This window comes from Bubalus kerabau, chromosome 1, assembly GCF_029407905.1.
Source record: "Bubalus kerabau isolate K-KA32 ecotype Philippines breed swamp buffalo chromosome 1, PCC_UOA_SB_1v2, whole genome shotgun sequence".
NCBI classification, from domain to species: domain Eukaryota; kingdom Metazoa; phylum Chordata; class Mammalia; order Artiodactyla; family Bovidae; genus Bubalus; species Bubalus kerabau.
Window position 1 is genome coordinate 175,286,462 of NC_073624.1, and position 17,895 is coordinate 175,304,356.

Here is a 17,895-nt window from a genome sequence, read left to right on the forward strand (position 1 = left end):
TTTGGCCCACCCATGTGAGTGCCAGGCAGAGCTCAGCACCCCCTTCCACCCCCCCGGGCCACCCACCTGGAACTGGGCACTGATGCTGGGTGGCTTCTTCTTCTTGTGCAGGTGTAGCAGAGACTTGGTGGTACGGTCATGCAGGGTCATACTGATAATCAGCTTCAGGGATTTGGAGTCCAGCAGGTTCTAGGACAGAATCGCAGGGTCTGGCCTGCCCTCCCAAAGCCCCAGAGGGCACTGGGAGACATCCTGCACTGCCCCAGAGCCAGGATAATGCCCCCCTGGGGTGGCAGCTCTTAGGCTCAGTCTGGGGGCTGTGCTGTCAGAGACGGGGTTGGGACAGGAGGGCCTGGTGGACAGCGGCGGTGACCTGACCGGGGGCCGAGCCTGAGCTGCGACCTGTGGATGGTGCCACCTCCTAGAGGGCTGATTACGTCCACCTGTGGCCTGAGTGCCCAGAAATCAAGAGCTACAAGTGCTGGCCTCCCTCCAAGCACCCCATGTTGCTGTGAGTGCTCATCCGGCCAGTCCTCCTGTGGGCCAGCCCTCACTGTCGATACAAGCTGGGGGAACTAGTGCTGTCCCACCTGCTGGCCAGACCGAGTGGACCGAGCGGTCGCTCGCTCTAATTTCAGAATCCCTCAGCACGCTGCATGTGCAGACTAGACAGGGCGCTTGGGTGTACCTGACCCAAGGCGGGCTGCTGGGGTCTAGGCTGCCAGCGGTGCACAGCTGCCCCTTCCCAACATGACCACCCTGGCTGACAGGCCTTGTCTCCCTGGATGCCCAGGAGGTGACGAAGCCCATCCCACCCTCTTGGAGTTGGCTTGCAGCTAACGACAGCCAATGTGGGGATATGACAGGAGGGTCCCATCGCCTCTTGGTGAGATAAGCTCTGCGATACGACTGCCACTCCTGGGTCCCTGGGATCCGGCTGCGCCCACTTCCTGCCTTCCCCCGCCTCAGGTTTCTCCTGGGAGTTCCCCGCTGTACGCCACTTGTGCAAAGACCACATCACAGGCCTGCTTCTAGAAAACCCAAACGAAGACCCTCTGTGTCATTTCAACAGGAGATAGTTTTTCAGAAGGGAAAGGGGAGAGAGAAGGAAAGAGAAGGAATTAGAGAAGCTCGAGAAGGTAAAAGCCCCCGCCCCAACCCACTTTCTAGAATCACGACGCGAGCCAGCTGCTCGCGAGGCGGTGCTGGGTGGTGCTGTGTGTGTTTACCTTTGGAATGATCTGCTTTTGTTTGATACCTTTACTTTTCCTGTCAAAATATTAAAAATGGTTTTGTGAACAGAAGGAACACAGTGTCTGGGTCTGGGTTAGTTCAGCAAGCCACGCCTTGCGGGTTAGATGGAGCGAGAACAGAGAGAGCGACAGAGTCCGGAGGCACAAGTGCAACGAGGCCGCCGCCTCGCCAGGGACTGTGCATACCTGCCTCGCAGGGCCAGAGGCTGCCCCCGCGGTGGCAGGGGCCCCTGGGTGTCGGGGGGTGGGGGAGCTGGTGGATGTCACAGAATGACAGTGGACGAGGTCCCAAAGGGGCTTCGAGGGACCCCATGCAGCTCTGAGCCTACCAGGTGTCCCAGCTCTATTTGCTAGACGTTGGGAACCATCAAAGCGGTCTGAAGACCCTTCTGGAGCCCCTGCCCTGGTGGCCGGGTCAGGGGTCTGTCTCTCGAAGAACTGAGACCGGGCCTGGGTGTATGGGTGCCTTATGCACTTGAACTGGCAGAAGGCTAAAAAACGAAAGCTCATCTTTTTGGCCAAGGGAGGGGGGGCAGCCCACACATTCTTAGACACTTTATGGAATCTTGCAGACAAGAAAAGATTTTTTAAAAACTGCAGCCTGGGCAGTTGCTAAGACCCGCTGAGGAAATGGTTCCCTGCGGATCTGCCAGAGGCTTGGCTCCGAGGCTTTGTGTCGTTTCACGTTTGTCCCCGTGGGGTGGAACGAGGCATTATAAAAATGACTGCAAACAGGCATCACTGCAGGCACAAGCTTTGTTCTCGGTGGCCTGAGCCCTGAGCAGCTGGTGCCCACTGGTTGAGGCGGCTGCCTGCTGGGTAGGAGGGTATGAAAACTGTCACCCCTGCTTTGCAGACAGAGGGTGAATGCTCACAGCACTCAGGTCAAACAGTGATTGGGGGGGGGGGGGGTCCAAATCTCATCTGTGTGGCTTCCAGCCCTTTCTACTGCATCACACCCACAAAGCAGGGTCATGGGATGTGCAGAGGTCCTCAGGATTGCACACCCTGCCTCTGAGGCTTCTTTATAAGCTCATAGTGACAAAGGCCAGGGCGGGGGGAAGCAAGCCTTGCTCGGCAGGTTTGGGGGCAGAAAATCAGCTGCTCCGTGGCAGGAGCGTTGCTGGGAAGCTGTGCTGGACACTGGGGGGCTGGCGAGGGTTTGGGTCAGGGTGCAGACACTAGGGTGGGAGTATGCCGAGGGCCACTTAGCGACGGCAGCGTGAGGACAGGACCACAAGACAGCGCGGCATGGGCAGCGGCTCATTCAGTGTCATGGGAAGCCCCTGTAGGCAGGGGGTGGGGTGGGGTGGGGTCTGGGGCGGGGAGGCGCTCGTTGCACTTGTGGGGGAGAGGGGGTGCCCACAACCTTGGGGGGGACTCACGGGATGAAGGTGCGGGGTTTCTGGAGCCGATTGAGGGACTGGAGAAGCTTACGGGGGTCGTCACCCTGCCAGGGCAATCCTTTGATACTCCGGATGATTTGGTCATGCAAATCGCTGGGGGGGAGGGGGTGCAGTGACAGAGAGAAGACGGAGTTAGAGCAGTGGGCCCGCCACCTCGGGGTCCCTGGCACGGTCGGGACCGTCTCCAGGCCACTGGAGCCAAAACATGCAACCTGGGGAAGGTCTGAAGGCTGCTGCCACTCCCTCCTGCATGGAGAAGTCAGGGTTCGGCCACCCCAAGGAGGCTCCGCCCTCCTCTGGTGGTGGGGGAGGGGCTGGGGACGCGTGGGGCTGAACAGAATTTGCAACATGGCATCTCGGATCACTGGAAAAGGCCTCCTGTTTAAGAGCCTGTTGGGGTCTATAAAAAGCACCCAGGGGCCACTGAAAACAGGAGACCCAGGAGGGTTCTGTGGGAAGCAGCAGGTGGGTTTCTCGTGACGGTTCTGTGGCTACATGTCTGCCTCCTTGTCGGCTTCAAGAAATGTCTTGGGAGGAATGAAGTGGAACTCACGCAGGCATTATAACTGGGGTGATGCTTGGCTATTCCGACTGGGGTGGGGGCTTGACTGGCATCTGGAGGTGGAGGCCAGGGAGGCTGCCCCACTCCTTGCAGCACCCAGGATGGCCCCACCACAGCGTGGCCCGGCAGAGGCCCAAGGGAGAAGCTCTAGCTGAAGATATTTACCCCCAGGATTCAATCTTATTAACTGTGTTCTGTTCAGTCACTGTGGGTTTAGGGCTGAGTGGACGTTTTAGGTGTGAGAATGACAATGGCTTAGGGACAAAAATCGAATGCTCTGAAAATGGGACATTCGCGAACAATGTCTTGACAACAAATGTCTAGGGCAGAATGTCTAGAAATGAGGGAGCGATGACTGCAGGATGATCTGGGAGTCTGTCTCTCTTTTTAAAAAAATCTCCTCATTCCAAGGGACTTCCCTGGTGGTCCAGGGACTAAGACTCCATGCTCCCAATGCAAGGGGTCCAGGTTTGATCCCTGGTCAAGGAACTAGATCCCATGTGTTTCAACTAAGAACTGGTACAGTTAAGTAAATAAAAAGATTAAAATAACACTTCTTCTTTGCAGTTACTTGAATTCATGTTTAAGCTCTGAGCAGTTGACCTGGGAAGACCCCGATCGGCAGCCCCTTGCCTGTGTGCCATGCACCATGCCCAGGGCCGGATGGCCCCACTCACCTCTGCTCCTTCACCCTCCAGGGAGGCACCAAGCAAAGACAACAGAGGGGCTGCATGTCACCTCTGCACCCTGAGCGGCCAGTGCAGCCCCGCTCCCTACGATGACGAAGCCCCTGGCTTCAGCCCACACCCCCCCATCAGGCCAAATCTGGCGAGAGCGCCCCTGGCTTGCTGACCCCCTCTCTTCTGGCTCTGAACGCTGTGCTTGCTGAGCGCCTTGGGATGATGGCTTCTCGGGGCGTGCCTCCCTGGTCTCGGGTTCCAAGGCCCTTGCTTCTACTTACTTCTTGCTTTCATAGAAAGCAATGATGTCTTCAAAAGCGTTAATATCGAACTCCTCAGAGCCGTCAAATGAGAAATCTAGCATTGAGCAGCTGAAAGGGAGAATCTGTATAAACTAAATGTGCTTTTGCGGGTAGGACCTATAACCCCACGGCTAGGCCTTGGGGAGACCGAGTGGGTCAGGGGCCACTCTGAAATACGGGGCAGTGTTTTTCTTTTTCTCTCTTGCCTTCTTTGGGGGTGAAAAAGCTGTTTTAAAAAAGCATCTTTAAAAAAAAAAAACAACAACGCATCTTTTTATCAAGAGGGAGGGGACACAGGTGTACCTATGGCTGATTCGTGTTGATGTTTGGCAGAAAACAACACAATACTGTAAAGCAATTATCCTTCAATTAGAAGAAAAAAAATCAAAATGTATCTTTATAAAAGGAGGAAAATGGCACACTGCCTTCAGACAAATGGCACAGGATCACTTACCTAGGAGCTATCTCTAACTCTACTCATAAGCTTTCATGAACCTCTTGAGGGGGGTTTTCTTACAAAGTGCTCAAAAAACAAAATGACTTTTTCATGTTTCAAAATTTAGGGGCTCACTCCTTGGGAATTTTGCTGAGTCTTAAGAAAGAGCCTGGGGTCTCTGCTGCCCCAGGGCCTTTGCAGCAGCTGTCCCCCCGGTCAGCACACACTGCTTGCCTTGTCTGGTCCAACTAGTCCCTTCTCAGTGTAGTCTGCCTGGCTTGGCTCTCCCAAGCTGCCTGAAGGGTCCCTCCCCTGGCTTTGTCATGGCCTCGGATGGCTATAAAGCATGACCTTTTATACCCTGCCTTCCTAGAAGCACAAGCCTGCTCACTTTTACACTCAGTACCAACTGGGGTTTCTGGAGGAACCCTGACCATCACTAGGTGGCCATAGAACACCCCTGTGTCATCTTAGAGGCAACAACGCATCTGTGTTTCTGACTGAGAGTAAAGTAACTTAGCAGACTGGTGTTTGGGACATCCTGGTCAGGCTAAGGGAGGAAGTGCTCTTAAATCAAGCTTGCTGCTCTGTGAGACCAGCAGGCTTTTGGCCCCGCCTGCCAACGGTCACAACCGGCCCTGAAAAGGATCCTTTGTAAACTAAGCCGCCCACATCCCCCCAAACAGATGATGCACAAGGTTGGCCTCTCTGTGTGCAGAAATGCGGCCACCAGATGCCGCTGCGTCTGGGTGTTTCTGATTCAAGCGGCTGCCGGGTTCCTTATTCAGGTCAACCCTGACCTGGGTTCAGGGTGTCGGGTTTCTGGCGCCGTTTTAAACAACGCCGCTGCCTACAGGCTCCGGCTGGGACAAATCAAGATCTCGCTCACCGGTACAGTTTTTCTGACGGGGTGCTGGCTCCTCTCTGTAGTTCTCCCAGGTGACCTTGGGCACCAGAGCTGTCCAGACCTGCTGGGGAGACAGAGCACATGAAGTTTTGAGGTGAGGGCTGCTTGGAGCCGAAGGGCTTCTTAACTTCAACCCGATTTAAAAAAAAAGGAGGGGGTAGGGGGGCTGACACTCAAATTTGGGCACAGCAGGGAACCATGAAATGTTCCATTTCCTCCAACAGCACCATCTATTTCCTAAAACAGATGCCCCAGGACCTTTGCACATGCTGCCTGCCCCCATGGCCAGCCACCCTGCCCACCCTGTCTGGCCCAAACGGTACCGTCTCAATGTAGTGGCTTTAACCTTTCAATCCTCCTTTAACCAACACCCCAGCCTTCCTAAAATGGAACCCTGGGGCTGGCATCTGGAGCTGAGTGATCCTGCGAGAGTCACTCAGCCCTTCTGGGTGTCAGGCTGTTCTCACAGAAAAACAGGAACACACCTTCTTGCCGTGTGAGGATGGGCAGGTTAAATTATATATCCCGCTACAAATCTTCTGTTTTGCAAGAGCCAAAGGCTTGGGAGCTAATTTACGATAGCCAAGACATGAAAGCAACCTAAATATCTATCAACAGATGGATGGATAGGGAAGGCATGGTATAACTATACAATGAAATATGACTCAGCCATAAAAAAGAATCCAACAATGCTGTTTGCAGCTACATGGGTGGACCTAAAGATGATCATACCAAATGCAGTTATGTCAAATAAAGACAAATTTTATATGGTTATCACTTACATGTGGCATCAGAAAAAATACCACAAATGAACTTATATACTAAATAGAGTCACAGACATAGAAAACAAACCTATGGTTACTGAAGGGAAAGGATGGGGAGAGGGATAAATTAGGAGTTTGGGATTAGCAGATACAAACTCTTACACATGAAATAAACCACAGAGCCCTCCTATATAGCAGTGGGAACTATAGTCAACATCTTGTAATAAACTATTGTGTGCCACATTGCTTCAGTGTGGCTGACTCTCTGTGACCACATGGACTGTAGGCTGCCAGCCTCCCCTGTCCATGGGATTCTCCAGGCAAGAATACTGGAGTGGGTTGCCACGCCCTCCTCTGGGGGACCTACCCGACCCAGGGGCTGAACCCATATCACTTACATCTCCTGTACTGGCAGGCAGGTTCTTTATCACTACTGCGAAAGAAAAAAAAATTTGGGGAACAAGACAGACGTGCTGGTTGCACAACCTCAGGAATGTGCTAAATGTGATGAAATCTTACACTGTGCAACGGACTCTGAGCACCCCCTTCTCGACAGTGACACAGGGAGCCTCCTACCTGCAGCCTTTTCAGCTCTCTCGGCCCGCAGGCGCCCAGCCTCCCGGAGCACGGCCATGGCCTGGATGGCGGCCCGGAGCACCGCCCAGCGGAACACGGCCACGGGGTCCATGCCGATGAGCTCCCGCACATAGGAGCTGTCACTGCCCCGCAGGAGGGCCACGATGTCTGGCCGCATGTAGTCCATGTTCTTCTCTCGGAAGTCCTGGTGTGGGGAGGATGGGTAAGAAGGGTGGTGGGTGGTCCCTTGCTAGTGTTGGCTGAGGCCCTGGGGTCAGCTCGGGAAAGGCTGGGTGGGGAGCGGGACCCATCTCCACGACAGAGGGGGGGGTTCCTGCCCATGGGGCCCTCGAAAGCAGAGCCAGGGGTTTGACACTGGGTCTGAGCGCCCTGGAACCTCACCAAGCAAAAGCAATAAAGAGGGGGCATAGAGCAAGCATCTGAAGGAAAGGATCTCCAGGGTACCCAGGGGTCCCATTCCCATCCCCTGAGCGGAGCGCAACTTGATTGACAGTGGAGACAGATGGCTACGTACCTTGATCTGATATTTCACCTTCCCTGCAAAGTGCTGGATGATGAAGGCCGGCTCCATGACGGGGGTGCCGAGGAAGTATCTGTTGTCCTCGTGCTGCTGTTTGAACTTGGCCAGCAGAGTCTGGCTCGTGGCGTGCGGAAAGCTGGGAAGAGCACGGGAGACCTTTAACTGCAGGCACTGCAGCCGGTCGCCTGCTCTGTATTGGCAGGTCACAGGCCTCCCGTGGAGGAGCAGGCGGGTGCTCAGGCTGCAGTGGCCTGGGCACGAGGCTGAGGGCATCACTTTGCCCTGGGGAGCAAACTTGAAACAGGCAGGGCAGCCCAGTGCCCCGGCCCATGTGAACGTCTGGTCTAGGGAAGATTGTGCCCGGGGCCCATCATGGGCAGCTCCTGGAATAATCCCGGGACGGGGGTGGCTTCTGGTCTTGGGTGCATCTGTACCTGGGTCTTGCCCATGCTCCCGTTAGAGGCAGGGGCTGGGAGACGGATGAAACAGGGAGGTGAGCGGGGCCTCACTAAGGGAGCCGCTGTATCTGGCTATTTCGGCCTCCCAGGAAGGAAATGCCGCAGCCGGCTTTGGCATCCAGCCTGAGCCCTGCCTCACTGCAAACTCGGGCAGCAAGGTATGCCTCCGAACCCCTGATGCCCGGGTTTCATGGCTTAACAGGGCATAGAGGGGGAGACCCTGTAGCTATGAGGTACATCATTGCCAGGATCAGGGTGTGGAGAGCAAGAGACCCGTTCACTCGGTTGTGGAAACAAATAACATCTTCACACGCTATTTTAGAAAATCCAATTCGATGCCCCCCAAGCCCCTCTAAAATCATGATGAACTAAAACAATTAGATTTTATTTTTTTAAACCTTGATTTTTTTTTTTTTGGCTCACCATGGACTTTTTTTTTTGGCATCCATTTTTATTTATTTTTTGGCCATGTCCCAAAGCACGCAGGATCTTAGCTCCCCAACCAGGGATTGAACCTGTGCCCCTGCATTGGAAACACAGAGTCTTAACCACTGGGCTGCCAGAGAGGACCCCTAAAATAGCAAGATTTTAAATAAAGACAAATCCGACCAGGCTCAGCCCGGTCCTGCCTTGCATGCCTATCCCAGATTTGGCTCTGGGGAGTTTGCTGGGAGGAACAATTAACCCTTCCAAGTGCCCTGCTCCTTCCCTTATCTGAACGTTTTCTCCCTGGATTCTGGCCTAGAATGGATGTGTCTGTCCTGGATGGGACTCAGCTTGAGGCAGCTGGTGAGCCCTATTCACCCCAGGCCTGAGGGGACGCCGGCAGCGAACGAGGGCCTGATAAAAGTTGTTGATAAAAAGACTTTCCCGTGGATAAGGATCCACCTTGCAATGCAGGAGATGCAGGGTCCATCCCTGGACAGGGAACTAAGATCCCATGGGCCGAGGAGCAACTAAGTCTACGTGCTGCAACTACTGAGCCCTGGAGCCACAACTCGAGAGTCTGTGCACCTCATCAAAAGACCCCACAGGATGCGACAAAGGTCGCACATGCTGCAACCAGGACGCGACACAGTCAAAAGAAACCCAAACCCTCAAGACATGTCTGCGCCCTGACACACTGAACCTGTGAACGTGGCCTTAGATGCAGCCAAGTCAAGACGAGCTCCTGAGGGGGCTCTACTGGCACTCCAGCGCTAGGACTCGGGCCTTGCACAACCGAGGGCTCACGTTCAACCCGTGGTTGGGGAACTAAGATCCCACGAGCTGTATGACGCGGTCCCCACTCTCCCCTAGAAAGATGAGGTCATTAGAGTGGGTACTAATCTAATAGACTGGAGTCTTTATAAGAAGAGGACATGAAGCAGAAGGACAGAAGATGATGTGACTACAGAGGCAGAGACTGGAGTCACGCGGCCACAAGCCAAGAACACCTGGAGCCCCCGGAAGGTGGAAGATGCAAAGAAGTCTCCTCCTTGGAGGGAGGGTGGCCCTCCCACACCTTGGTTTTGGCCCATCAAAGCTGATTTTGTGCTTCTGGTCTCCAGAACTGTGAGAGAATAAATTTCTGTTGTTTTAGGCTGTCCTGCGATTTCAGGAACTCTGGCTGAGTGACCAAGCACAAAGCACCTTAAAAAACCCTCTCCAGCCTTCATCATGTCTTGTGGACGAGGGCCGGCAGGCTTGGTGAAGCATCTTGTATCCGGGGCCCTGATTCCACTCCCTGCCCTTTGTAAGGCTGCACCAAGCCTGTGACTGGCTTCTAGATTCAGGTCCCACAAGTCTTTCCCAAAGACTCCTGGGAGGGCGAGGGTATGTTCCTGAGTTCACAGCTCTTGTGAGTGTTGATAGTTCTCTGGTGAATGACAAACGTGGGGTCAGGATTTGCAGCCACACGAATCTGAGCAGCCCAGAAGTTCCTGGGATGGAATGGATTCAAGTAAGGCCCTGGGGCTGCAGATCCGGATGCATGGACACTCACTTGCTCTCTTCGTCCAGCAGATAGAAGAGGCCGGTGGGCTTCTTGCTGATCAGGTGGATGCAGCCCACGTTGTCTGTGTAGTCGATGTTGTGCCAAGAGATCCCTTCGCTCTGGTACTCCTCCTGCGGGGTTCAAGGGGCATCTGTTACGTTCAGCATTTCAGGGACACAGTAACGTCTATGTAGCACATGTCCTATGTAAAAAAACTTTATTTATATATGCACATACATATTTATATATAAATGTGCAAATAACATAGAATGCGTATTAATATACCAATAGAAATACATCAATAAATACATAAAATTATTTGATAAGTAAACAATTAGCAACAGGGAACAGGAATGCACATTCTCAAAGATCTTTGGTAAGTCCTCTACATACGAACCTTCAGGTGGTGAACCTTCAAAGATGTGACTGTGTGTTCACACGTCCAATCATGTAAGTGAGTTCACGTGTCTGGTGCACACTGCCACCTGCGCATCCTCTGTAAGTGGCTGTGCAGCTCGCCCTCTGCCTTCTGCTGCTGACAATCTTCAGTTCTGTCAACACCCACTTCCCTCCCTCCTCCAGTCAGTAACTCTTCTTGCCAACTCACTCCATGCCAGCCCCCGTATGCCAGCTGTTGTACTGTACTACTGTACTTTTCAAAGTACTAGAAGATTAAAGATATTTTCTCCCTTTTTTGTGTTTGTTTTTTATGTATTATCTGTGTGAAAATTATTCTAAACCTGTAACAGTACAGGGTTATGTTTTAACTGGGTGTGTGTGTGTGTGCTCAGTCGCATCTGACTCTTGGTGACCCGATGGACTATAGTCCCCACCAGGCTCCTTTGTCTATGGGATTTTCTAGGCAAGAAAACTGGAGTGGGTTGCCATTTCCTCCTCTACGGGATCACCCCAACCCAGGGATAGAACCTGCATCTCTCCAGCACTGGCAGGAAGATTCTTTACCACAGCACCACCTGGAAAACCCAGTTAGGTGCCTAGGCTAACTCTGTTTGACTTACTTTGTTTATACTATCAGAACAGAACTCGTTCATGATGTAGAGGACTTACTGCATAAAACCAGAGTGCTTAAAAATCATGCTTAAAATCACCCAGGGGTCAGCAAACTTTCTGTGTAAAGAGCCAGATGGTAAATATATTAGGCTTTACAAGTTAGATGGTGTCTGCATGATACTCAGCTTTGCTCTTGTAGCATGAAAGGAGACACAGATGCTGTGTTGACAAAGGGGTGTGGCCATGTGCCAGTAATTTTGGGCAGCCCCTGCTCTTATATGAATGTCCCGACAATCATATGAGAGACCCATGTCACTTTGAACTTTCTAACAGCCATGTTTAAAAATGCAAAAAGAAAGCAGGTGCAGTTAACTTAAACAATACAGTTAACCCAATACACCCAAGGTGTATGATGTATGTCAACATCATGACATGTGATTTAACTGACATAAAAAATTACAAACATGGCCTTTTACCAGCGAGACAAAAATGCTTTTTCTTTTATTTTTCTGGCCATGCAGCATGGCATGCAGGCTCTCAGGTCCTGGACCAGGGCTAGAACTCGTGCTCATTACAGGGGAGCTGACTGTGGCTCAGACCATGAGCTCCTTATTGCAAGATGAACACTTAAATTGAAGAAAGTAGGGAGAAACACAAGACCATTCAGGTATGACCTAAATCAAACCCCTTACAGTGGAAGTGACAAATAGATTCAAGGGATTAGATCTGAGAGAGTGCCTGAAGAACTATGGACAGAGGTTTGTGACATTGTACATGAGGCAGGGATCAAGACTATCCCCGAGAAAAAGAAATTCAAAAAGGCAAAATGGTTGTCTGAGGAGGCCTTACAAATAGCTGAGAAGAGAAGTGAAAGGCAAAGGAGAAAAGGAAAGATACACCCATCTGAATGCAGAGTTCCAAAGAATAGCACAGAGAGATAAGAAAGCCTTCCTCAGTGATCAATGCAAATAAATAAGAGGAAACAACAGAATGGGAAAGACTAGAGATCTCTTCAAGAAAATTAGTGATACCAAGGAAACATTTCATGCAAAGATGGGAAGAATAAAGGACAGAAATGGTATGGACCTAACAGAAGCAGAAGATATTAAGAAGACGTGGCAAGAATACACAGAAGAACTGTACAAAAAGATCTTCATGACCCAGACAACCACGATGGTGTGATCACTCACCTACAACCAGGCATCCTGGAATAAGAAGTCAAGTGGGCCTTGGGACGCATCACTACAAACAAAGCTAGTGGAGGTGATGGAATTCTAGTTGAGCTATTTCAAATCCTAAAAGATGATGTTGTTAAAGTGATGCACTCAATATGCCAGCAAATTTGGAAAACTCAGCAGTGGCCACAGGGCTGGAAAAAGTGTTTTCATTTCAATTCCAAAGAAAGGCAACGTCAAAGAATGTTCAAACTACCACACAATTGCACACATCACACACACTAGCAAAGTAATGCTCAAAATTCTCTAAGCCAGCCTTCAACAGTATGTGAATTGTGAAGTTCCAGATATTCAGGCTAGATTTAGAAAAGGCAGAGGAGCCAGAAATCAAATTGCCAACATCTGTTGGATCATCAAAAAAGCAAGAGTTCCAGAAAAAACATCTAGCTTTGGTTTTTTGACTACTACAAAGCCTTTGACTGGGTGGATCACAATAAACTGTGGAAAATTCTTAAAGAGATGGGAATACCAGACCACCATACGCCTCCTGAAAAATCTGTATGCAGGTCAAGAAGCAACAGTTAGAACTGGACATGGAACAACAAATTCCAAACAAGGAAAGGAGTACGTCAAGGTCGTATATTGTCACCCTGCTTATTTAACTTATATGCAGAGTATATCATGCGAAAAGCCAGAATGGATGAAGCACAAGCTGGAATCAAGATTGCCGGGAGAAATACCAATAATCCCAGATACACAGATGACACCACCCTTATGGCAGAAACTGAAGAACTAAAGAGCCTCTTGATGAAAGTGAAAGAGGAGAGTGATAAAGTTGGCTTAAAACCCAACATTCAGAAGACTAAGATCACGGGATCCAGTCCCATCACTTTCAGGCAAATAGATGGGGAAACAATGAAAACAGTGACAGACTTTATTTTTGGGGCTCCCAATTCACTGCAAATGGTGACTGCAGCCATGAAATTAAAAGACGCTTGCTTCTTGGAAGAAAAGCTATGACCAACCTACACCACATATTAAAAAGCAGAGACACTACCTTGCCAACAAAGGTCCATCTAGTCAAAGCTCTGGTTTTTCCAGTAGTCATGTATGGATGTGAGAGTTGGATCATAAAGAAAGCTGAGTGCCAAAGAATTAATGCTTCTGAACTGTGGTGTTGGAGAAGACTCTTGAGAGTCCCTTGGACTGCAAGGAGGTTAGGGTTAGGGTTAGGGTTAGGGTTAGGGATAGGGTTAGGGTTTAAGGAAAAAACCCTAACCTAAAGGAAAATCAGTCCTGAATATTCACTGGAAGGACTGATGCTGAAGCTGAAACTCCAATACTTTGGCCACCTGATGTGAAGAACTGCCTCACTGTAAAACACCCTGATGCTGGGAAAGATTGAAGGCAGGAGGAGAAGGGGATGACAGAGGATAAGATGGTTGGATGGCATCACTGACTCAACGGTCATGAGTCTGAGCAAGCTTCAGGAGTTGGTGATGGACAGGGAAGCCTGGCATGCTGCAGTCCGTGGGGGTCACAAAGAGTTGGACACGACTGAGCAACTGAACTCCGTGCAGAGGAATGTGGAGTCTTTTTTTAATGATTATGGAAATTATCTTTATTTATTAAAAAAAACAAAAAACAAAAAACAAAAAACAGTGGCACCCCACTCCAGTACTCTTGCTTGGAAAATCCCATGGACGGAGGAGCCTGGTGGGCTGTAGTCCATGGGGTCGCTAAGAGTCGGACACGACTGAGTGACTTCCCTTTCACTTTTCACTTTCACGCATTGGAGAAGGAAATGGCAACCCACTCCAGTGTTCTTGCCCGGAGAATCCCAGGGACGGCGGAGCCTGGTGGGCTGCCGTCTATGGGGTCGCACAGAGTCGGACACGACTGAAGCGACTTAGCAGCAGAAGCAGCATCTTATTGGAATACAGCAGATTTACAATGCTGTGGTAGTTACAGGTGCACGGCAGAGGAACTCAGCCATACAGATACATGTATCCATTCTTCCCCAACCCCTCCCACCCAGGCTGCCCAGGAAGCATGGAGTCTTAACCACTGGACGCCAGGGAAGTCCCCCAAAGGCCTCTCTCCCCTGTGCTGCGTCTTTGCAATCTGCTATGTCTTTTGCTCTTCCTACACAACTCCATTTGGACCAGCCACATTTCCAGTGAGAAATCTGAGTTTCAGCTAAAAGACATAATAATAAGATTAGCTAAGTATTAGCTAAATACAGGGGCTTCTTTGGTGGCTCAGACGGTAAAGTATCCGCCTGCAACGCAGGAGACCTGGGTTCAATCCCTGGGTTGGGAAGAACCCCTGGATAAGGCAATGGCAAGCCACTCTAGTATTCTTGCCTGGAGAATTCCATGGACAGAAAAGAGCCTGGTGCTCTTCAGTCCATGGGGCCCAAAGAGTCAGACACGACTGAAGGACTAACACTTGCACTTTCACATATACATGTGTGTAAACCCATCAGTTTTCTTTCGTCAGAATCCCCATAGGAAGGACAATACTTGGGTAAAGAAGGTGGGTTATTTTGAAGTGAAAACACCTATTACATGGGTTATCTTCACTGTTGACTGAAGCAAATCCTTACAAGGCAACTCAGCTTGTCTCCCATTGAATCAACTTTCACATCTGCCTGTGGCATCACATATCCCTGCCTTTTGCCTCATCTGGGGCTGGGTGGGAATGTTCCTGGACTCTCCCTTTTTTGCAGAGAAAAATTCTGGGGCAGGTTTGATGACAAACCAGGTCCCCAAGGTCCCCAGGGGGATCCCAGTTCTGGCTCATTCCCTTCCTCCTAGGACTGGATGGGTGAATAAGCCGGTATTTCCTTACCTGCTCTAGCTTGAAAATGTGCTGGTTGAAGTAATACTGGAGCTGCTCGTTGGCGTAGTTGATACAGAACTGCTCAAAACTGTTCCTCTCGAAGTCTTCAAACCCAAAGATGTCGAGGACTCCGATAGACAGGCACTGGAGAGATGGCGAGAATGGTTATTACTGGTGAGCACTCCCTTGGCAGCAACCTGTCTGATGCTAAGGGTCTTAGAACCTGTAATATTTTTTGTTCAAACTTTAAAGTTTGTATTTTGTATTGGGGTACAGCCAGTTAACAATGCTGTGATAGTTTCAAGTGAACAGCGAAGGGACTCAGCCTCACATACACCTGTATCCTTCTCTCCTCAACCCCCTCCCGTCCAGGCTGGCACGTAACACTGAGTAGATATAACCCGTAATATTAAACAAAGAGCCCTGTGTTTTTGATTTCTGTTTGGGGCTGCACTGCGTGGCCTGCAGGATCTTAGTTCCCCGACCAGGGATTGAACCCATGCCCCCTGCAGTGGAAGCAGAGAGTCTTAACCACTGGACCAACAGGGAAGTCCCAGAGTCCCCTGTTTTCTCTGCACTGGGCCCTGAGAACCGCATCCTGTTGGTTCCCTGGGGCTCACGCTTGACTGACTGCAGCCAGGGTCACAGGCTGCCAGCTGGGGAGGTGTGGCCCTCACCGAGACAGACTCTTCCATGTCCTTCTTGTTGAGGAGAGCATGGTTGATCCGCAGCACGATCCAATCGAACAGAGCGCTGTACAGTGACTTGGCCATGGAGTCACGGGCGGTGATGGCCTGTGGGCACAGAGTTTGGGGTGGGGGTCACACCTCGGCAAGGTGCGCCCCCGAGGTCTGTGCACAGGGAGGTCAAGATTGTGACTTGAAACACTCAGCTCCTCTGATACCTCCCCTTCTCACTCTGCCTGCCGTCCTGTCCGCTCGGACGCCCTTGCACACCAGAGCATGAAGCCCTGACCTGGCAGTCTGGGGTCTGCCCAAGTCTTTCTCGTGGGATGGCCTGCTCCTCAGAGGACTCTGGGGACTGCTGGGGTGGGCACATAGGCTCAGGGAGGGCGCTATGGGAGAATAACCAGGAGCTTGGGCTGGGTTCAACCCCTGCAGTTCTGGGAGCACCATGGGCCAGGCCACTGTGTGCCTAAAAGTGGTGATTGATATTTACAATTTTTTGTAAATATTTTTTATTTTTTTTTAAAAAAAAGGCTTATTGGGGTCTAATTCACCTACAAGAAATTCCTTCTTTGTATGCTCTCAGATCTAAGTTGCGACGGGACTTACTCAGCCTGCTATCAAGACCTAGATAACAAGGTCCTCAGGTTTTGTGGAAATGGAGCTGTGTAGGGTGCTGCCCTGTGCCTGGCCTTTATCTCCCTTGCTCAGCTCAGTGCCCCCGGGGAGCAGCTGTGCTGTGGACTCCAGTGACCTGTGGCACCTGTCACATACCACGGCTGAGCACCTTTGCCCACAGGGGCTCCAACTGTCTAGGTACCATTTTAGATTCTTGAGCAGCTTCTCCCATGAGCTAAAAATACCCCCCTGCCCCCGTGGCTAGGTACTTTCCTGATGCTCCCCAACCTGCAAGTCTTGAGGTGTAAAAACGCAAGAAAAATATGCCACAGAGAGAACATTGAGACTGGGGCAAAGGCTAGAGAGAGGCGTCTTATCAACATGTAGGGACCCACGCAATGGTTATAAAGGTCACGCTCTAATCCAGGGGTCAGCAAGCTTTCTTGGGCAAGGGCCCGTGAGTCAACATGATCAGCTTTGTGGGACAGCTCTGCCACTGCAGCAGATCATCACGTGCATGAATGGTCGTGGTCAAGTGCCAATAAAGTTTTATTGACAGAAGCAGGAAGTGGGCCGGGTTTGGCTTGCAAGCTGCAGGTGGCTGTCCTCTGCTGGTGAGAACCAGTGTGCCCACTAAACAGCTTGACACAGAGATCATCACACGTGGCTCTAGCTCTGCCCTTTGAGCTGTATCAGCTTGTTTGAGCTTCCAAGGTTCTCCTCTGTCAATCTGTGCTGTTAAATGCTCAGTTGTATCCGACTCTTTTGTGACTTCAAGGACTGTAGTCCGACAGGCTCCTCTGTCCATGGAATTTCCCAGGCAAGAATACTGGAGTGGGTTACCCTGTCCTTCTCCAGGGGATCTTTCTGACCCAGGGATAGAACCAGTGCCTCCTGTGTCTCCTGCATTGGCAGGTGGATTCTTTACCATCTGAGCCATGAGGGAGGTCAAATTAGGGGCAGGGAAATGACCACCCACGCCAGCTATTTCTGAAGGCTCTCCCTATCCCCACCCTGAGCACCCATGTTTTTGGGCCTGGGCACCCCATGAGAACCCAGGGCAGCACTCACCTCACTGAGACTATAGGGAAGGATGAGTTTGTCGTTGGAGGTCACTGTTTTTCTTTTGGTCAGAACTTCCACTAAGATTTCTCGCTTCACCTGTTTCAAGGTCAAGGAGGAAGAGGGGTAGGGTAGGACAAATTAGGAGTTTAGGATTAACATATACATTTAATCTATATATAATATATAAACAGCAAGGTCCTACTGTATAGCACAGAGAACTATATTTAATATCCTGTAATAACCTATAATGGAAAAGAATTTTAAAAAGAACATATGCACATATGTTGTTGCTGCTGTTGTTTAGTCACTAAGTTGTGTCTGACTCTTTTGTGACTCCATGGACTGTAGCCCACCAGGCTCCTCTGTCCATGGGGATTCTCCAGTCAAGAATACTGGGGTGGGTTGCCATGCCCTCCTCCAAGGGATCTTCCCAACCCAGGGATTGAACCCAGGTCTCTCACATTGCAGGCAGATTCTTTACCTACTGAGCCACCAGGATAACCCAAAAATACTGTAGTGGCTAACCTATTCCTTCTCCAGGGGATCTTCTTGACCTAGGAATTGAACCAGGGTCTTCTGCATTGTAGGCGGATTCTTTACCAGCTGAGCCACCAGGGAAGCCCATATGCAGATAAA

General features: G+C 50.8%; 1 protein-coding gene across 15 annotated transcripts in view; it reads right to left on the reverse strand.

The window, feature by feature from the left end:
- MYO9B (myosin IXB) overlaps positions 1-17,895 on the reverse strand; it is a 108,220-nt gene that overhangs the window by 24,727 nt on the left and 65,598 nt on the right. For 6 of the 15 annotated variants that reach the window (XM_055541807.1, XM_055541803.1, XM_055541805.1 and 3 more), the window contains exons 8-18: positions 17,266-17,355; positions 15,568-15,684; positions 14,900-15,034; positions 9,870-9,991; positions 7,422-7,563; positions 6,887-7,091; positions 5,529-5,610; positions 4,183-4,272; positions 2,639-2,752; positions 1,230-1,269; positions 67-189 (exon numbers count right to left, since the gene is read on the reverse strand). In XM_055541807.1, the coding sequence (XP_055397782.1) occupies positions 67-189; positions 1,230-1,269; positions 2,639-2,752; positions 4,183-4,272; positions 5,529-5,610; positions 6,887-7,091; positions 7,422-7,563; positions 9,870-9,991; positions 14,900-15,034; positions 15,568-15,684; positions 17,266-17,355 (1,260 nt within the window). The remainder of the gene's footprint in view (positions 1-66; positions 190-1,229; positions 1,270-2,638; positions 2,753-4,182; positions 4,273-5,528; positions 5,611-6,886; positions 7,092-7,421; positions 7,564-9,869; positions 9,992-14,899; positions 15,035-15,567; positions 15,685-17,265; positions 17,356-17,895) is intronic. The other 9 variants (XM_055541843.1, XM_055541822.1, XM_055541812.1 and 6 more) reach the window with 4 other exon arrangements.